The sequence below is a fragment of the Syngnathoides biaculeatus genome, chromosome 4, assembly GCF_019802595.1.
Source record: "Syngnathoides biaculeatus isolate LvHL_M chromosome 4, ASM1980259v1, whole genome shotgun sequence".
In the NCBI taxonomy this organism is placed as follows: Eukaryota; Metazoa; Chordata; class Actinopteri; order Syngnathiformes; family Syngnathidae; genus Syngnathoides; species Syngnathoides biaculeatus.
Window position 1 is genome coordinate 9,027,874 of NC_084643.1, and position 21,538 is coordinate 9,049,411.

At 41.9% G+C, this 21,538-nt stretch overlaps 1 protein-coding gene across 4 annotated transcripts in view; it reads left to right on the forward strand.

Moving 5' to 3' along the window:
* The window catches only part of aopep (aminopeptidase O (putative)), a 96,706-nt gene that overhangs the window by 21,156 nt on the left and 54,012 nt on the right, over positions 1-21,538 (forward strand). For all 4 annotated transcript variants that reach the window (XM_061818231.1, XM_061818232.1, XM_061818233.1 and 1 more), the window contains 5 exons: positions 7,799-8,012; positions 9,584-9,690; positions 15,900-16,002; positions 16,857-16,964; positions 17,420-17,463. In XM_061818231.1, the coding sequence (XP_061674215.1) occupies positions 7,799-8,012; positions 9,584-9,690; positions 15,900-16,002; positions 16,857-16,964; positions 17,420-17,463 (576 nt within the window). The remainder of the gene's footprint in view (positions 1-7,798; positions 8,013-9,583; positions 9,691-15,899; positions 16,003-16,856; positions 16,965-17,419; positions 17,464-21,538) is intronic.

A 21,538-nucleotide genomic window follows, 5' to 3' on the forward strand; every position in this document is an offset into this window, starting at 1 on the left:
TATGGACAATTTTGAGTTTTTCCATCTTGTTCAGTCACTGAAAAGGTAGATACAGCCACCTCGCTTTTTTCCCGAGAGGTAAAAATGGAGGCACCTAAATGAGACGAAGGTACAAATCCTGTGATTAATTTATTACGTCACATGCCACTATTTGAGGGAATATGGAATACTGACTTGTTCTCATTGGTCCAACGGTTATTAATAGAAATGAGATTTCTGTTCTTTTTTTTTTTAAACCCTCACTCCTCCCTCTCCATCTTTCTGGCATTCCCCATACATCTCTTAGGTATTTATGGTTCTTTCAGAGCATCTTTTTGTTTCCCTGCTGTCTTTTCTAAATCGCTCCCTATATTTCAAACTATCTCTGTGTTTGTTATCTTATTCCTCACTTCATTTGTCACCCACTTGTTTACTCGTACAGTATACATACTGGGGAGCTCATCACCTTCATTTCTCTCTCTCTCTCTCTCTCTCTGTTGCTCTCGCACTTTTGCTCCTTTTTTTCCCTCATGGGACTGTTTTAGTAGTGTCCCTGCTATGAGTCGAGCTGAGGGTGTCAATTACAGGACTATGATAGGGCTCCTTTTGCATTATGCATGGCAGTGTCCCGCTGGGGAATAAATGGCCTAGAGCCAGGGATGATGGATAGAGGGATGAATAATGGATGGAGAGATGGAGAAGTGTAACGCTATTACAATCTGTGTCCCGCTAAATTGAAGACTTGCCCTGGCACACACCTGACGCTCAGGGTCGTCTCACCCAGGGTGAGTTGCGGTCGTGCCGTTGTCACATCAAAGGCCACAAGTGGGCTTTAATCACTATTTCATGTTTTTCCCTAAGACCCATTTTGTTTATAGATACTATTTGAAGTATTTGGTTTATTATCCAATCTTTAGAGCACTTTTCACATAGATCCTTTAGGATTCATATTTGTAGTTTGCAGGTGATGACAAGCCAACGTGGATGTCACGTTTATCTGCAGTTGTTTTTCTTTTCTGTTTCTGTGATTAGAACATTTTATCCCAATTTTTTTCCATAAGTCATGTTTAATGCTGACGTGGGAGACGGAGAGATGGAGCTCTAGCGTACATTAAAAATTTGTCCAAAAGAGAACTGTACCCAAAAGTTACATCACATGACCTCGGTTCAGTAAGTAGCAGAAGCTTAACTGCACTCTTTTTGTTTTGAATTAATATTTTTTGAGTGACAGCTAATGCCCCTGGATGTGATTTTTATTTTATTTTGTTTTGCGTCACATGAGCACCAGAGCCAATGTTAAGAATGCAAGATTAAATTTTCAATCACCTTAAGGAAATGTAATTATCAGTCGTATGTTGTCAATACTGTAATAGGAAGAAGTGATCTTGAAACATGATGAAGTCTTCTTCTTCGCTCACCCTGGCTCTAAGGGAGAGCCCGGACACCCGGCGCAGGAAGCTCATTTCGCCCGCTTGTATCCGGCATCTTGTTCTTTCGGTTATGACGCGCACAGCTCCTGACCATAGGTGAGTGTAGGCACGTAGCTCGACCGATAAATAGAGAGCTTCGCATTTCGGCATAGAACGCGGATCGTGACAAGGTCCGCATTATTGCAGACGCTGCAATGATCCGCTTGGCGGTCTCAAGTTCCATCCTTCCCTCATTCATGAAAAAGTCCCCAAGACATTTGAATGTCTCCTGATGGAACAGCTGAGGATAAAAATGCATTCAATCTCCCTGGAGAGCATGCATCTTCTAAATGGAGACAAACTTGTCGGATAACTCTCTACAGTACTGATGACCATAACCGTGAATGGAACAAAAAATAACAATACATTGGAAATACATAGAGTTGGAGTCAATTTAACATGTGTTGTATAAATTGCTATTATATTAGCATCACTTAACGTATCATGAGGGGTACCAAATGAACAGCATATTAGTATGGGGAAAAATTACCTTGAAAGAAAAACTTGAAAGTTTATAATACTTGCAACATAACATTGGATCATGTACACCAACACCACCCCACAGAAACAAAAAAAACCCCCACATTTTCCAGGTCTACAATTTTCATATTTCATTAACGTCTGAATGTAAGGTAGAGGTGAGTGTTAAAAGTAGAAAATAGGTCTAGCCGCACTAGTTTCTATCTGGCGGCACAGTGGGTCAGCTGGAAAGCGTCGGCCTCACAGTTCTGAGGTCTCGGGTTCAATCCCGTACCCGCCTGTGTGGAGTTTGCATGTTCTCCCCGTGCCTGCGTGGGTTTTTTTCTCCGGGCACTCCAGTTTCCTCCTACATCCCAAAAACATTCAACATTAATTGGACACTCTAAATTGCCCCGTCGGTGTGATTGTGAGTGCGACTGTTATCTGTCTCCATGTGCCCTGTGATTGGCTGTTAACCAGTTCAGGGCGTACCCTGCCTCCTGCCCGCTGACAGCTGAGATAGACTCCAGCACTCCCCACCACCCTCGTAAGGATAAGAGGCAAAGAAAATGGATGGATGGATGGATGGATGGATGGATGGATGGATGGATGGATGGATAGTTTGTATCCATCAGGATAGAAAAGAGAAGACCGAAAACACAGCTAAAACGTCCAACAACAGCTAATAATCAAACATAAGAACTTTTCAAAGTAGCCTTGTGTGAACCCTGATCCAAATTCTACGGGGTTAGGGCTTAAATGTAAAAAAAAAAAGTCATGCAGACTAATGGAAAATACAAAGAAGAAAGAGTAGTCGCAATAGAAGATGGTATTTTAATTATTTGCTTATTTGACAACTATGCTATGAGTAGGAAGCTCTTCCCTTTGTCATTTTCACTGTGATGAATGATTTGGAGAAGATGTTATACAGCTCTAATACTTACTGTATGTCAAGGTTTGGTGCAAGCTTCAGATTGCAAATAAGGTCACAGACCTACGATTCACATCTATTGCGGAGGAAGGTGTACGCTCACGTGAACCATCCACGGCTGCATGTGAACGTCCACCCATGCGGGGAGCCATGACGTGTCCTCGTTGTCAACTGTTGTCAGTCACTGTATCAACGAACGTGAAAGATGCTGTTGTTTGGCGTCCCCGGCCGTGGAGGGATGACACCGTTTGTCACTGTGGTGATGGATTCCGCCTCCCTCCGAGGAGCGTGTGCAAACGCCGTCGCTGAAAGGCTGTCTTTGTGTTTTCACGCTCACTCACACACATGTGCACTGCTGGAACGGACAACAAAGGCGTGCTTATCCAATTGGAGGGGAGTAAGATTAGGCTACAAAGACAGTCATAAGGCTAATGTTAGCGTCTCCGGCTCTGCCGAGAGTAATCAGGAGATACGTGGGATTACATTTGAGGTGTATGCCCATAAGACCCTTTTTGTATGATGTCGAAATGTTCCTAAACAACAGAAGCTTTCTATCTGATTACCTCTCCTCAGAGACACAACAGAAAGACGAGTCTTTGCAACATCAGATTATTACGCTCTTAAACAGATTGTCAGGCAGATACAATTTAGCCTCCTCACTTGCAGTTTTTCCTTTCTTGATTTCTATTTCAAGATAACTCAGTTACAGTAGCAAAAAATAATCTTTCATCTCCTGCTGTATTAGGATTGCAATATAGGCTGTGACACCTTATTTAACAGTTTACTCTATTTCTGATCGACTCTGATAATTGTACCAAATGAGTTTCACATGTAGGCAGTGTGATTACTTCATTCACAGATGAAAATCTAAAATACTTCATAAATGCAAACACCAGAAATATTCCTACGAAAAAGGATCAGTATGGCATTAGCAAAGACAAACAGACTTTAAAATACATTTTCCAGACTGAAATGATCACGGTGTTTCAATTTACTCACAAGCCGACGAGCTCGGTGTGAAATCTGCGACCGTTTAACACGAAGCCGATACGCTGCGCTCGCAGGAAGCCAAAGTTGAATTCTGTTGTATGAATTGCAACAGCTGGCACGTACTGCCATCCAAAAGAAGAGGCGTTCATTTTTCTGCCTTTCAATATATGTTGCTGGTATAGCTAAATGAACAAAGATACATTTTTCACTGCACACTCGTGTGCCACGTCGCCAACCTGGTCGGGAATTTCGGACATAATTAAAGCCTGGGATGTTTGAGGCGCACCTTCGTGTTTCAGAAGACTTTTTTTCAGGGAAACAATCTTAAATGGTTATAATAGATGCTTTAAATGTGTGGTAGATTCAAATGGTCAGAAAAAAAACGAGCAGTGCAACTTATTCAACTATGAATGTAAGATGACAGTCATTCAATTTAAACAGCTGTATAACAATCTATCAGTAAGGCCGATGGGATAAATAGCTACAATTGCAAATCGATATCGAATCGATCCTTTTCACACACGTACAATAGTAACATTGCAAAAATTAAAGTCGTTGCAAGTGCAAGCTTCTAAAGTCCTACTTAAATTTGCTGCCTTTGCCTGCTTTACAAATCAAATATCCAAGTTAACTGGGAGGTCGTGCAGTGAATGAGTAAACCACATATTTTGCAACAATGAACATTGATGTTTTCACGTACTGTATCTCGTTTGAAAACTAAGAATGATTGTATATTGATTGTAATCTGAGGTAAAGATTTAAATTCCTACTAAATTGGAAAATGAAATTTGGGCAATCGTGTTTTCTGCAAATGATCTTCAATGTCACAAACGTGAGTCATCTTTTCAATAGGCAGAAATGTACCAGTAGCCAAAATTAAATTGTACCACCAATGTCAGGTTAACAGTAGTTGGGACTTAAGAGCTCATGAGCTTGAAAAGACCGCCTCAACACGCAGTTGTTGTTATACAGACCAAGAGAAAGAGAGTGCATTCATCCTCACCTCTGTGACCCCCCCCCAACCCCCAACCACTTGCATTCTCGCGTCGCAGCATAGTCGGCTTCTCACGCAGAGCGCAGAGTCTGCCCGAAGCCACGCTTCCCCGGCCCCCAGGCCTCTCGGAGATTCTTACGCAAGACACAAGTAAGGAATGTTCAGGAAAAGTCTTGACCTTGGCTTTGACGTTTTATTGCTCCTGTTCCGTCAGGGCGGTCTCATGGTTAACAGTCACATGTCTCGCGTTCCTGTGCTGGAATTTTTTGGTCGTGAGATTTTTGTTTTTTTTTTTCTGTTCGTTCACTATGTTGAATCATAACAATTGTAGAGGTGATTGTCTGGTTTTCAGCTTTTTACTTTGGGTAACCTTGGGCGGTTACCAGCCAATCACAGAGCACACTATACACTTCACAACCATTCACACTGCAATTCACACCTATGGCCGATTAAGAGTCTTCAATAAACCTCGAGAAAACGAGTATGTGGCTGCAACTGCAACTGCAACAATTCCAATTAGTCGAATAACTCAATTCGATTACAAAAAAAAAAAAGGACGAAGCAAAATATTGGCCTCACAGCTTTGCTGGGATCACTTTCCACACGGACTTGCAGTCCCGCGCGCCATTCCGTGTCAAAGTACTGTGCTGTACTGTACTTTGGTAATGGTGGCGAACCAGAAAGAAAGACTGCCTAAATGTCAGACAATGTTAAAGTGTGGGCTCATTTCGCACACAAGAACATAAAGTGCTACCTGTACCACGACAACACATATACGATCGCCAACACAAGGTCAAGTATAGATGTTAGCTTAATCTAGTTTACACATGTAAAAAGCTCATTCATGTACGAGCTGCCGATAGCCACGACTCAGGCCACGCCACGTCACTCAGTTCTAGACTGCTGATCTGGTTAGCCAGTGAAAAGCCAGCCAACTTGACATTGACATTGACATTGACATTCGCTGACAACTACTGTATGTGACTCACCAGCCCAGGCCCCACAGTAAGTGAGGCTGGCAACCCCAAGAGAACCGAAATATTCCAGGCACCTCACATGCACATGCTATTGTTTTTAAATAATGCCAAATCAATTTATATACAAATACTTGATTAATCGATGCGATTACCGGCTGAAAAGTGATTCAGCCTGTAAAGCTATGCGATGGTTGCAATCCTACATGGCTAGAATATGTGAAGACTAAGCAGGCAGGCTTAGCCGAAATTTGTACCCAGGAACTCTTGACTGTGAGGCAAAATGCTAACCACCAGTACCGCCGCGCTTTATAAGGGCTTCTTGCTGAGTGTTTACAGTGAACGTGGTGTGGGAACCGGGTCGAAAGGGATCCGTGGCGTTGAGTAAGTGTTATAAATAGATTTAAGTAATTGTTTATTAGAAAAGGAAATGGACTGCACATCAATCACCCATTCATGTACTGCAAAATCATTACATATTGTTATATATATGTTCTAATCATGAAAATGCTCAAATTTATTTGTATAAATTGTCAAATCCTTTTATGAAAAGCCATCAAGAATGGCCATTGGGTGAAATTTTGAAGGAAAATGTTCTCATTAGCTCACATTTTCGAGCAATTTTATTGGAATTTAATAGCTAAAAATCTCCATTCCTTTCTCCCTTCTTTGTTGAGCCATCACTTTGATTAACTGTTGTCAGTGGCTAATGAGGCAGTGGGAATTTGAGAACTAATGCTGTTTACAGAAGTCCACTTCAGCAAATGCACCGTTTGTGTAGTCCATTGAAATGCCGCTCACATACACAGGAGCTTATCGTGATAAGGATAAGCAGATCCAGTGTATCCTTGTCTCTATTCTGTACTTGAACTTCTGAGGCGCGTCATTTCAAACCAAATCACAAGTGAAACCACATGTTCGATACTCTTTTGCCGTCAAATGAAATTGTGATCATCTCCGCAAACCAGTAAATCAGATACGGATGTCCAGTAATTACAGATCATTTTCTAAATTTAAGCTTACCATCGGAGTAGTTTTCTCGGGGTCAGAAAAAGCTTGAAAGAGTCGGGGCTTGTCTTGTCTCCCAAAATTTACAGCGTTGCCTTGAAGTCATACGTCAAATAAAATCCTCTTAAAACTGCTAATTTAATTTAATTGATTTTACCCGCTAGTGGTTGGTGATTGTGTTCCTTGGAAGATTGTAAAGCATTCTATGGTCTTTTTTTTTGTTTTTAAAGCAGCTGTCCTTAAAGATTGTTGTTGTTTTTAACCTGCTTAAACTTTCTTTAACAATAAGTTTGGAAAATTAGCTAAACATGTCACTTGTTTGCTTATTCTTGAGTTTGTTCTTTTCAGTAGGATTACAGTATTCAGAGCGATTACTGTACATACAAAATGTAAACAGTAGAAAATGTTTTTTTTTAGTGAAATAACAGTAAATACAACCATTTCATGTTTTGAAATGATTGCTTCTCATTTTATCTTGTCAACAATATAGGGTTATCACTTGTTTTGTGTTAAAAACACTCCATTTGTCACATATTTATTTCATATTTAGCTCACAAATTATAATTTTGTGAGACCAGATGTGATGCAAATGTGATGAAAGTGCAAACGAGTGCTCTAAAAAGTGTAATAAAGCAAATAAAAGTCATTATATACTGTAAACCAATAATAAAATAAAAATATAATGTAATAATGTAACGACTATAAAATGGTCATCTAAAAATGGAAAAAAATGTAAGGTTAAAATAAAATACAAAAGTAATATAATGCAATAGTGTAAAATAAAAAAATACATGAAATAAAATGGACAAAATAAAGTAAATGAAAACTATGAAATGTAAAGTTAAAAGTCAAAAATAGTAACAAAACCCTTCTACTAAATTCTGGTGAACTCACGTTGGTCCTCCTCATGTTCATAACTACGTATATTCTGTTTTGTGTTGAATTCTTCCTCGCTTTCCCTTACTACTTTGCTTCTGTTCTTTGTTTCCTTCAGCCCCCACATTATCTTCCTGTCTCAGAGCGTGCTGCACGTTGGCAGCTCATTTTCAACAGAAAACAGCCTGTCCTTGTGCGGGTCCAGGCTGTGTCACGAGATTGCCCACTCCTGGTTCGGTCTGGTCATCGGGGCCAGAGACTGGACAGAGGAATGGATCAGCGAGGGCTTTGCCACCTTCTTGGAGGACATTATCTGGGCCCGAGCACAGCAAGTATAGCACGCTGTTATTGTCGCTCAGTGATTTAATGTAACTTCATTGTCCCGGCACTTCCAAAAGACCATATGATAGTGGAGTTCAATTGCAATAGTGGTGCTGCCTAGAGAAGAATGAGAAATAATATCATATTTGTCGATGTAGCTCCATATTTACTCATATGAAATTTCTCCGCAAAGATGCTTGGCTGCAATGACAGGTGATAAAATTGCAAACAGAAGGTTCCCATTATCGTCGGCGTTCTCGTGCTCTTGGCCCAAAAAGCCTTGCGGTCACATGATCAAAACATAAGCAGCTGAAGACAATATCCTTAGTGTATTCCCACATGGATTCGACTGCTGGGTCAAGGCGGGCTAAATTCTGCGTATGCGCAGTCCAACTGGATCCAGACGTATGGCAGCGTATTCATAGATTCTCTGAGTAATGTCGAGGTACTTTTTTATAAAGTTCAGTCGCAAGTTAATAAAGATGGTGGGGGGCGGGGACCCGTCGGATGACCTCCCGGGATGTATTGGTGGTGTGATGGTGGGTCACCCATATTCCAAGGGTACCAGGACGGTGCCGGCTGGTGCCCCGCCTGGGTCCCCCGCTCTGGCAGCTGATGGATTCGGTGGGGCCCCCTTGTCATCCCTCAGGCCTGCTTCCTCCTCTTCTGTGTGTTCCTTGCATCCCCCTCGGGTTGTGGTTTTTCTTTTTCCCTTGTCCCTGCCTGGGTTGGGGGTCCACCACCCACCTTGCGGGTGGGAATGTGTGTGTGTGTGGGGGGGGGGGGCTTGTCCCATGCACCCCCCCTCGCTAGTGGTTGTCGGGCCTGATGGTCCTATCCTACAGGAGCCGTGCCTCTTAACCACTTACTTAGCACACACACACACACACACAAACACAATTCACTGTAACATATTTTTCTCACTAATCACATTTGGGCACATTTACATATCATAGGGTTTTGGTGTGCGGTTGGGGTTTGTTGGCATCTGACCAGGGTTTTGCACATCTGTGCTGTTTTCTGGTCTATGATCCCTCAATTGATTGGGTGGGGTCCTCAGCCTCCATGAGGCAGGCAATTACGGGACGTTACTGTCAGTTCACTTGCACGTGTCCGCGGGCGCACACTCCTGTGACTTTTTCAGGGGATTTGGGGCCACTCACTGATTATGCCAATTGTTTATGTAACCCCTCACTTATATATTCATTCTACGGACTTCTATAATTTACTAAAGTTAATCTCAACACATTTCAGTTGTATCACTGGATTAACAACCCCTGACCTCCATGCATCTTTTCCCCCCCCGTCCTGTCCCATCTGGTCCTGTCCTTCCCTCACAAGGTGTAGCGCTACAGCTCCAGGCAATATATACATTTAATGTTGATTTGTTGCAGTTATATCATGATTTAATTTTCATTTTTTTATGTACCTTTTTGTTTATAACCAGCGATACACACTTTAGGGTCATTCAACTTTTAGTCCGTAAAGCCTTAACAAAATTTCTCTTGGCTACCTCTGTGTGTCCTTCCTATGTAATTAAGTTACCACATATTAAAACCAGTTCAAATATTTCTCCGCACAGCTTTCTTTGCCGGAAGCAGCTGAGCAGTCCAAGTTGAAGGCGCTTCTGAGGTGGAGACGATTGTATGACGAGTTGCAGAATTCAGGAGAGGAGCTTCAAATCCTCAGGTGAGTTTCTCCTGCCTCGAAGCATCTCCATCGATTACGTAAACTGTAATAAACTTTTGCTGATAACGTGGTGGCGGAACCCAACACTTCCATTTTGTAAGCAAACTAGAGAGGGCTTTATATCCCTTAAGAATTCTACTAAATCATGGTAGCCTCAATATGGATCAGGAAGAAACACACCAATATATGAAATTAACGTTTATGTTTGAAACTTTAAACAAGCTAAATGTTGAGTTGAGTTTTGAAAACAGTCCAATCAGACCAGAGGAATGCACACGTGATTAAAGAAAAAAAAAAAACTGTTATGAATGTTTTGTTACATCCTGAACACAACAGCTAGGGAGTGAGTAACTGGATCTAACTGTACTATAGTTACTTTGATTGAGTAGTACTTTGCTGTACTAAGTGGTGGATATATACTTGAAAACTTGAATGCAGTTGTCTAAAATGATGCAACGCACTTCACCCCAAATCAAAGTTGAAGAAACAAAAACAAACCGATTGGAGTCCACCAAATCTTATAGAATTACAGTACACAAATCTCAATCTTAAAAATCTGACTTTTTAATGTTAATGTTCCAAGGAAACTACATTTAAACACAAATGCATTTGTGATCATTTATTTCTTGACTACATCACGATGACTATGGTAAAATTATTAATCTATGAGTTATTTTGAATCTCAATTTTAAAGGGGGGGAGGATCTATCTCTTTGTCTCTTTGTCAATGTTCTGAGCTTCTGTTTCAATGCCAGCGCGACGGCCTATACTTAGCTCAACTTCCCATTAAAGATGTTATTTTGTACTTCTTTAGAGAGCAAACTAGTTGAAACAAAATCAAGAGCATGTGCTTGTTGGAGCCAGGTAGTACACAATTTTTACTCCGTTTTTTATCGAACTCAACCATTTTTACACGATCTACAAAATTCTTCGTCGATGCCCCTTTTAAGTGCGTAAAATAGTTCAGGTTGAGTTTTGTTGTTGCGTACGTTACCCAGCCATTTGCAAAAAGCTCAATTTACATGAAAATGCTCAGTGTACATTAAAATGAGAACTAGGTGGCAAGCAATACAGCCACTTGACATTCTTTTTTTTTTTTTTTATTCTTGAACTCAGCCTTTGTCTGAAGGCATACGTGAGTGTGCTAAAAGCATTCCAGGGCTACAGGTGTGGCAGCTGTTGCTGCAGATCACAATATGCTCTCCGGGTAAAGTGTACTGTCATGTCCTTTAGAAATGTGCAGTGCGGGCAGCATGAATGCAAACACACATGCAAATAAATACACGATTTGTCTGTATGATATCATGACTCCCACCCTGTTTGTTTTACTCGGGCCAGAATCACAGTGCCATCAGTGGGTTATATGTTGAAAATCTTTGCCAGGGGTTACTGCTAACCGTTTTTGCGGGGGAATATTCTACCCCACATCTTTGATTAACCAACTTTTGCAGGACATTGTTTTTGACATTCACAATTACGACAAGCAATACAATGTGCAGTTACATGTCAGCCTCTTAGTGATTTTATTGTACTTCCAGTGGACATTAACTTCAAATTTGTCATTTTTCAAATAATGTGCTGTCAGAACATAATGAAAACACTTAAGAGAGTCAATTTTACCCTCTGCTGAGCAGTGTTTCATTGAAAAGACCAAGCGATTGCAGCCCTTTTCGCACTGTCTGCTAAAGGATTTGCATGACTTTTTTACGTGTCAATGAAAGGTTGGATAGAGTACAGTATTTCACTTTTGGAGGTATTTTATTAGGAAGTGTATACATAAAAGATGGTGACTGGTAAAGGGAATGTTGTCAATTTGAACCACTCACACTACCTTCTCCAGCCTTGTTGTCCTGAAAGCAATGTCCCCCCCCCAACAGGTATTTTTTTTTTTTTTTTTTTTGGCATTGGCGCTATCTGATTATCTGATAGCGAAATGGAGTGTCTCTGTGTGAAATTGAACACCTTCGCTGGATGTCTGTAAAGGGCAAGGCCAGATAAATGCACGGTCTTCTGTCTTGGCAACGATGCATGTAGTTTGCAAGATCTCTGTGTCAAAGAGGTTATCCATTCACCACAAACATCCAGGAATTCCAGGAGAATACAGGCGGTACTCTGTTTAAGTCCAGACATACGAGGACATGAACGATAGTTTCCACAGTGGCGTGAGAATAAAATATCAGATGGAAGGCACGCTGACTTATTTAACTCATGACCTAAAATGTTAATATATTTCCTCTCTTGGACCCAAATGGGTGGAATGGCGTTTTGACTACAGGTTAGGTCACCATCTTAGAAACGGAACTGCATCGTAATCCGAGGACTCTCGCAGTGCTGTTAAGGGTTTGTTATGGCAGCATAGCGGAATAGTGGTTAAAATGTCTGCCCCGGCCTTAAAGCGCCTCTTTTCTTTTTTGCTTGCGTAGCTTTTCTCTGGGTAGTCCAACTTCCTCCTACAATCCCAAAACATCCATATTAGATCAATTCAAGGCTCCAAATTGTCCATCGGTGTGAGTTTGAGTGTGAATGGTTGTTTTTCTACAATATATTTCCTATAAGTGAGTGGCCTCTTGCCTAAAGTCAGCTGGGATGGACCCCACCTGGCCTGCTGACCTAATAAGGACAAGCTCAGTCGCAAATGTACAAATGAGTCTCATTTGTGAGTTGAGGAGTTTTGCTATATGTCTGCGTGAGCAAAGGGTTAAACTTAGAGCAGTGTCAGTCTGGCAGTCTCCATCAGGGTGCTCCCCTACGAGACAGACGGACAGACAGACACGCGGGTGATTAGCAGGACCAGGATTAGGTTTCTCTGCGGCTGACAAGCTTGGATAAACAACACCACAAAAACGGCATGTGAAATGCTTTCATGCATATTTGTCCTTTGAATAGAAAACATGACGGCTGATTGTTTGACAGTAGTTTGACCTATATCCCCCACCCTTAGGCATGAATCGGAGCACAAGGGTCACGAGAAGGTCGGAGAGAGACATGTCCCCCCATTGATTTTGCCTCTGGTACCGTCTTCCCATTCACTATGTGCACATCACAACCGTGCGGCAACGGGGCACAAATACACACCACGGCTATCACAATGCACAGTGAAAAGGTTGAGCAGAATGCCGTGAGGGGCAAAGAATGGGAAGCGCCGGCGAGATCCACTAGCAATTCTACGCGCACAAAGGCTAAATGTCAGCTTGCGCTGTCCAAGTTCAGTGGGTCACAATCGACAGCGGCTCGTCCAGCAGCGGGCGGCCAGTGGCCAGCGTTTATCAGCGCCTTTCAGATGAGTTATATTTAGGGTGGCTCGGCCGGGGACCATTCTCCCTGCTGATTTACTGGGCTGCTGGGAGCACTGCTCTACCTTATCCAGTTTCCACAGTCAACCCACTGTAATTTGTCAGGATGGCTTGCGGTGCTATAAACCTCCTGTGTGTGTGTGTGTGTGTGTGTGGGGGGGGGGGTTATGTAGGTAAGTGGGTGGGCAGGTGGGTGTGTGCCTGTGCATGTGTGTGTCCCTTTGACATTACGTTCTGTCAGTAATGGTTCCTGATTTCTTCCTGCGCTTTCCCTCGGTCTCTCAATCTCAGACACACCCAGGTGTATGCGAGGCTAGAATCGACACACACATATGGCCTACGAGGCAGATAAGGGAAGCATTTATTTTGAAATACACGGACCTATTGTGCGATTCTCCAAGGCAGGGAGCGGTGATTCCTCTTAAAGCTACAGTAAATCATCTCTGACAAAGAGAGGCAGGGATTTACACGTTCATACATCGCAGGTCTGGACAGTGGCAAGGGCGGAGATCTTTTGTGTAAGACGACAGTGATGGATAAACGGTCACCCCCCCTCGCCACGGTACACTGCCAGTGGCTTTGCCGTGCATATCTTTTGTCGGAATACGGCTTCTGTCATTGTATTTGCCCCATTTTTCAGTTGCTCTTTGGCTCCGTAATCCCTTGCCTGACACTCACTTTCCACATAAATTCCACTCACAGATGCTGTATGATTTCCCAGGGATAGCGCATATCCTGCTGCCTGCAAAAAAGTTCTGTTTCATCTTATCAGCAGCAGCAGACACACGTCCTCACGGCCGGTACGGGGGTGGACAGAGCCAAAGTCCGACATATGATGAATGATTCAAATATCATGCAAATTATTTCGACGCCATTTTCCATTTTAGTGAATACGTTCACTGCCGCAACGTCGCTGAGATATGCCGAGATGTTTTTGAAAACCCAAATCAGGTCACTCGGTGTCATTTATATGACAGACGCAAATGCATGCATGGAGTTGAACGCCCTCGCATGCGTGATGAAACTCCCTCGCAAGAGTTGTTCGGTCAAATTTAGAAATTCCAGGAAGCTGATGACTTCCTCTCTCAGTCCACCAAACAAACCAAACATTCCTGTCTATCTCCCATTCTCCATTTCTCCCACACATCCTCCTCTGCTCACCCTCAGCCTTAATTGACTTCATGCGACTTAACTTTTCCCTTCCTCGTGCGGGGCCAATGATTGGATAAAAAGGTGAAGCATTTAAGTGTAAAAGTGATGAGTGGGCAAAATTTAATTTGTACATTTTGTTAATTGGATGAAATTTGAATAGTGTCGCACTGTCAAAACATTTTACTGGCTGGACGGGCTGCAGGACAAACACGAAATGAACTGAAGAGAGAATTAGTTTTTCCGTTTTGTTCGTTGCGAATTCTGTAAATCGTGAAATTTGAACAGTCCAATCACAGTCGTGTTATGGTATGTTGTTTTATAGTCACTATGCCTTGAAGCCACATATTTATACTTCTGCTCCTCAGCAAATGGCAGAGTTGGAAGGGCCAACTAATTGACTCTCAAAACGGGCTGCACAACATCTAAATACAAGGTTTAACTTAAAAACAAAACAAAACTGTTCTTCATCTTTTTTGTTGCTTTTAGGTCAGGTTATAGCAATGGTCTTGGGATTTAAGACGAAATGACTTGCCAATCAAGAGTGAACTACCAACTTATTGACTGCCTCAATGGGTTGCAATCAGTTTTTCCATGACTCTGTCTCATGAAATTTTAGTGACGCTATCAATGGTTCTATGTTCCCTGCTTCGGAATATAACAGCTACAGTTGATAACATAAAGCATTTTATTCCTTTGCAGTAAGAAAATGGGAAAAGCCCAAGTAATTGGCTGCTTAGATGGGTAGCTGAATTCATAGAAATATTTTGTTGATTCAGGTCATATTATCATATCAAGTCATTTGTTTTCAAGACATGACTGTTAAGAGTGACATTTCAACTAGTTGCCAGAAGAAATGAAAAAAAGAAAGTAAACAGAAAACCACGGTTTCTGCAATATTTTTATGTCACGTGGCAAAGTCATTTTTTTAAAAAACGTCACTTCAAACAACTAACGAGTAACATGTAATGTAATTGAATGTCGTTTTTTTCCAGATTTCGACTCAATAAAAATCCAGATGCCCGGTCCTTGTGTCGGGACTTCCTGTGCAACAACCTGTGACTTTGGACACGTTTATGCGTCCGCCCATGTGTTTATTTGACATCCCTGTCATGAGGCGGAAAAGTGGTAGCTGGTGACGAGGGGGCGTATTGATTGGTGGGCCAGGCGCCTGCTGCATCGATTTGTCAGCGGGGCCATCCTTCAAGGCCTTCCTATTGGCACGCTGAGTTAATCTGCTCAGCGGAATCGATACGGGCTAACTGGAACTATCATTGCACAGCGTCCCACGTCACTCACCTGTTTGCCTGGGATTTATTGGGTTTGGACGTGTTTGTTTATGTTTTTTTATGGGGGTCCGAGGAATGATTTGTATCTGTGACAGGGACCCCCGGCGCCGGCCTCTCCTGTGCGTGCTCACGGAGTGGATTTCTTCTGTTTTATGTTCCCCTGTTGAGTCACGTGCAGTAAAATACAAGCAGTGCATTGCTATGAGGTCATATAAACACTGTATAGCGTGCGTTTATAAATTTGCACGGTGCCTCGGGCAAGGTATGGTAGCAAGGTGTTAACCACTAAGAAGATGAGCTGAGTTGTTGGATTTAGAACCGCTGACAGTGGATTTTTACTCTATAAAAATGGTGTGCTTCCCCCTAAGACTCCCTCACAACTCCCAGAGTACTGTATGTCCAAATCTTGCCTGTGTTGTTGTCGTGTTATATTCATTGTGAAGCAGATGGTTTGTCTGCTCTGTTTGTCCTTCTGCAGACCCAACTTGGAGAAAACTGGCCAGGCCAGTGAGTCCGGCTCCTCCGCAGTAAAACATGCCCTTAACCCAGACAAACCCTTCTTGCAGGTTCACTACCTCAAGGTGAGCTCATTGGATAATAGGACACAATGATTGGAAAACGAGTTGAATTGAGGTGTCCAAGGAAAAAAATGACAGCCTGTCGCTTTTACTGCACATCGGACAGTTACAGTATATCTTTATTTTGCTACCGCGCCCAACTGAACAGTTTGTCTTCTTGTGGTATGAAAGTAGGACTTACAGATGGGTGAACAAACTCTTGGCTAATACAGAGGATGAGTGGGTTAAGTCATTATAGAGTTCGATTTTTGTCCCAGTTTATCTGCAGTGTGATTACTCTCAATGAGTCCTGCCCTTTCCGGTGAGAGTGAAACACGGGGGCTTATTCTCGTGGGAATTGATTAAGATTTATTCAAAACTAAAAAAAATACTATAATTAGTAATCTAAACTGTTTTTTTTTTTTTTTTTGGCTTAACCTGAAAGAATATTATGCCCTCAGACACTGTTTTTCAAGAAACCAAAACAGCAGCACCTACTGAAGCAATTAACAGTCTCAGATTAAGCGCAGTGACTCACTACGCGTTGTAAAGAGTTCCCTGCACAATTCAAAGATGGTCTGGTGTTATGTGAACAATTCACACTCAATTTACAGTAGGCTGTCATCCTCAATGTCAAGTGACTCCCCCCGCCACCCCCTCCCCCATTTCACTTGACACCAAATGGGATGTAGATACAACGGGGTTAAATATTTTTGAAAAAAAATGGGTTTGTAGAAATAAATGCCTCTCCCCAATGGACCCTTCCCTCCTAATAAGCACTTCTACAAATCGCCGTCACTATTTTAAAAGAACATGTTATTAAATCATTCCAACGCATCCGTCTCCAATTCATGTTACTGTATTATTTTCCCTTACAGGGCTACTTCCTCCTCACGTTCTTGGCCAGTCAAGTAGGGGAACAACAATTCATTAACTTCTTCAGGTTATTTGTGAAGAAATACCACGGGCAACTCATTCTATCTCAGGTGAAACTCCCATTTAAGGACCCAATTTCCATCCGATGCCGTTAATTGGGACTCTCCATGGTGGCTCGCAGTTTCCTCTGCGCTTGTTAATCAAATCTCAGCTCTGATTTGAACCGTTTAATGTGACCCGTCCTCCCAGGCGCAATGTTATTTCCATAAATTAATTGGGTGCTGATGCACTATAAGCTTGGCTGCCGCTGTGGTAAAATAATTCCCTTCCCAATTGATGACCATACATCAGGTTTTCGGCACGTGTTTATTCTACCGGCGACCACACTTGTGTGGATGCCTGTGTGTGTATATAGGATGCATTCCACCTGGCTGAGGTTGTCTTCTTGCTAAATAATGGCTCCACTATAAACAGTTTGACATCAAACAGCTAACTAAGATCTTACACACTCTCTCACACGCCTCCCTTAATGCCTCAATTTCTATCGATTGTTTTTTTTCGACAGGATTTCCTGCAAATGCTGCTTTCTGCCTTTCCTGACCTTGCAAGGTATGTACTCCACATCAAGTACTTATGCGGAATGCTTGGATTCATGAATAATTGACTCAGAGACACAAGGCTTTATTTGTCTGGCCTGGGCTTAAGCAGTGGTTGACGGAGGTCTGTTAAAAAAAAAAAAAAAAAAAAAAGTCTTCATCGGGTACATTAGGTCATAACTCCACAATGTTCAGCAAAATGACCCGAAATGCGGTTCTCCCCAGGGACCTAACTCATCAGAAAAAAATCCAGAAACTGTCTGAATCTATCTAATTCTCTTGAAATGAAAGATTCATGTATATTCCTGGACGTGTTCTGCGATTGACTGGCCTCCAGTCCACGGTGAACACGGCCCTCAGCTAAAATCAGGACAAGCGTTACACAATCCCTTTGCCAAGAAAATGTATCCCTGCTTGATGATGAATAAAATCACTGACAGAATTTTATTTTAGGTAAGCCAATAAATACTGAGCTATTTGGGCCTTTGGCTCTCTGGTAGTGTCGATCAGAACTGAGTACTGTACAGTTTTATCCAAATGCATGCATATTGATAAAGCCCATGTATTTGGGATATAGCGCGTGACGTGTCTTTAGTAACTTATGATTTGGAGCAGAACTTAGTGTCTGGAGAGTCTGGCTGGATTTAGCCTTGATTCTCATCGATTCTGCTCAGTGAAGGCTGGGCCCCAACATCAATCCTTGTAAGCAGAAGTCTCATCCACTCTAGTATTAACTGAAGTGTAAAAGGACAAGGGCTCCTCCCGCTCTCCTCCTCTCTAATTTTCTGCCTCCTCTCTGGTGCTGCCTTAATCGCTCAATTCTCTATTTCTCATGATTGCCTCATTAACCTCTCTCACTGCCCATCTCTCGCTTCGTCCACGTCTGGCTCCGCTTACTTGCATCCGTCTAATTCTGGTGCTCGCCTCTCCGGCCTTCAGCACCATTCTGTCGTCTTTCAACGTTCTTGTTGTTTTTTTTTGGGTCTTTCTCTCCCATGTGCCTCCTGCCTGACAAGCAGGGATTGATTGAATGAAACAAGAGGAAGTTGGGGATGGTCAATATTTAGGTCTGATGCCTCTTCCAGTAAACAGCCCACTAGAAGAGCCACGAATGTGGATCTGAGTGGGCTCTCGTTGCATTTATGTGCCAAACTTGCCCTGCGGTGCACGCCAGAACCATCCAAACATAAGAAACAAAGAGCCGGATATAAAATGAGGCACTGTGAATGTAGTCAGTCTACCCAAAGTTGGTAAAATAGGTGCCTAATCAAGATATACTAGCTTTTCTTAAATGGTAAGCAGATGCATTTGTTTACCTTTCACAAGAGAGTAGCAGGCATTTATTTGTCTATGCACACCCTGTTGAAGTCGGGGATTTATTTGAGAGATTAATCCTGTATGTCTGTATTCGCACTCGAAACGCGATACTACGACATCCGATAGCAATAGGGCTGTCACAACAATTATTATATCAACTTATCGTTAGAAATAAAATGGAGAGTAGTGTTGGTCTCCAATCAACACAAACATGGGAGCGTTAACTGCTTATAAAGCATAATCTCAGCGGCACACATTACTCAGTAGTTTACGACAGCTTTGTCAACATGTCTTTGACTGACGGCTAAAAGGCTCGCTTTCGGCGGACTAACCACACAATCGATGGGTTTACGTGGAGGCTTCTTTTTTTATCACTCCAATTCAAATAATTTCAATTGAAGATCTCCGGTCAGCTGTTTCCATGTCTGTTTGATTTATTCTATTCTGTTCAGGGATCTACATGACGTGCACTACATTTCATCAGATCGGCCGTGAAACATGCGCAATTCGTCGTGGACGTCACGTCGTTTATTGAGATTGATGTCCGTCATCTATTCAGCACAGTATTTGGGAGTGTTTTTGTTTTTTTTCTCAATAACTTGTAAGTAGTTAATAACAAGATCTCCGTCAGGAGCCACCACATTGTCGTACATAAAAGATGACATTAATGATTTACGTCGAGACGAAGGATGTGCAGAGAGGTTTTCCTGGCTCCAAATGACAAAAATGTATTTCTTCATAACTGTTTGGCAAAAGGAAGATTCCACCTTTGTGAAAGTACCAGAAATTCCATTCTTGTTCGGCCTGATTGAGGTTTTTATGTGGACGCGATTGTAACTCCTTATACTGGGAATAGAAGACTCCGTGTACTGTAAACCAGGCCGGTCTTGCAGCTCTTTATTTCTTTATTTCAAACCCAGAAGGATCGATATCACAGAGGAAAGAAAAATAATTGAATAGTCTAACAAGAAAGGGAGTTATAATAGTAATTATAACACTAATGATAATACCAATACTGATTTAAAAGTAATAAAACTAAATAAATAATGAAAATATTTATTATTTTTCATGATTTCAGAAACATTAAAAATGATCGTTATTGCTATTATCGTGAACGTTTTGGGGAAAAGATATCATCATAAAAAAATTATCATGCAGACCGAGTTACGTTTGTTTATATAAATGGTATACTATACTTTTTTTCTCATGAGCATGCGGTGTGATCTGTTTGCCAGATAGCAAAGAGTTCTTCAGCAATAGTCCGTGTTGCTTGCTTTAAACGAAACTACTTTTTGATATTCCAGTTGAAGTTTACTGTCAAATTAAACATCCAATAAAGTGAATTACACAGGTAGAGTTAACCCCCCATTAAGTATGGATACTCGATACTGGTGAATACTCAAATGTAGGTGCCGTTGAACTGTGTACCCTTTTCCTTCGTGGAGTGCGTTCTTTGCGTAACGATGGCGGATCCACGAGCCGAGCTGCCCAATCTTGGCCGGAGACTTGGTGATGTTACACTATGGCAACACTCAGAGCAGATTGCTCACAGACACATTTTCAGAAATAGAAAGAGAACAAAAGCTTTACTGGTGTAATTTTACACTGTGGGAAAACGCTCCAGTGACTAAATTACTTGTATGCAAAAAAAAAAAGACAATTTTTCCAAAAGATATTCCCTTTGAGCGTGCTGGCGTTGCAGTGGAAAAGAGCAATGGCAGGCTTTTTATTCCTATTTCAATCTTGATAACCTTTGACTTTTCTGTGATTAAAAACTCACAACATTGCATCTTTTCTCGTATGTTTTTTTTTTTTTCGTTCACCACTAGCACGGATCCATGAAAAACTTGAAAGAAGACACAGCTGCTAGTTAAGCTAACCCCTAGCCTGCAATTACGAGAGACCACGGCCGCTGCTGGCGTCAGAGATGATGGAACAGTGTGGGTTCTTCGCCAGGCTACTGAACGAGTTGTCTCCCCCCACTGAGCCTAAACATTGGGGACATCTTTAAGAAATATGTAGCAGAAGTCTTAAATAACTGCATGCCCGCGTTGAGCAACAACCTCACGCCATGTGCTGCTTATAAGGACCGGCCATTAAAGGTGGACCAGCGAAAATTGCTGACATTAGAAGCCTGTGAGAATTTTACCGGTCAACAACAGTTAGTTTCATGCTGTTTTGGGCTTCTAGGAAGACAAATTGTCACTTGCTGTCCCATTAGGAGAATGTATACGAGGCCTTTTTTCCCCCCTTCTTTACAAAAATAATGAAACTAAGGAATTAGGGTGGAGGGACTGATTGACTTCCAAATCGTCGTCACTTTTGGCCGAAATCCTTCAGACGTCTGCTCGATAGATGAGGCTGAAAATAAGTTGACCTTTCAGCATGACAATTACCACATAATGACTTTACCGGACGGAAATGTCAGTTTTGGAAGGACCTAGCCAGAGCCCTGACCTAAATGCAATGGAAAATCCGTGGGACGACCTGAAGGAAAAAGAGATTCCTTCTCAAAATGACACATTCAGAGGGCCCCTGCAAGGAAGAATACTTCCAATATAATTTCATTGTGTACATTACATTATTTACATTCAGTCATATTTTAGAATCATCTAATTTTTCAGGAAAGAACACTCAATCTGTATGCATGTTTATTTTCAAGGCCAAAGGTTTGGCATTAAGGTTTAATTAGAAAAGAAAGACTCATTCCATGGCTTCACAAACACAAAATGTGCTATAAATGAGTCAGCCTAGCCAAGTGTGGAATTCCC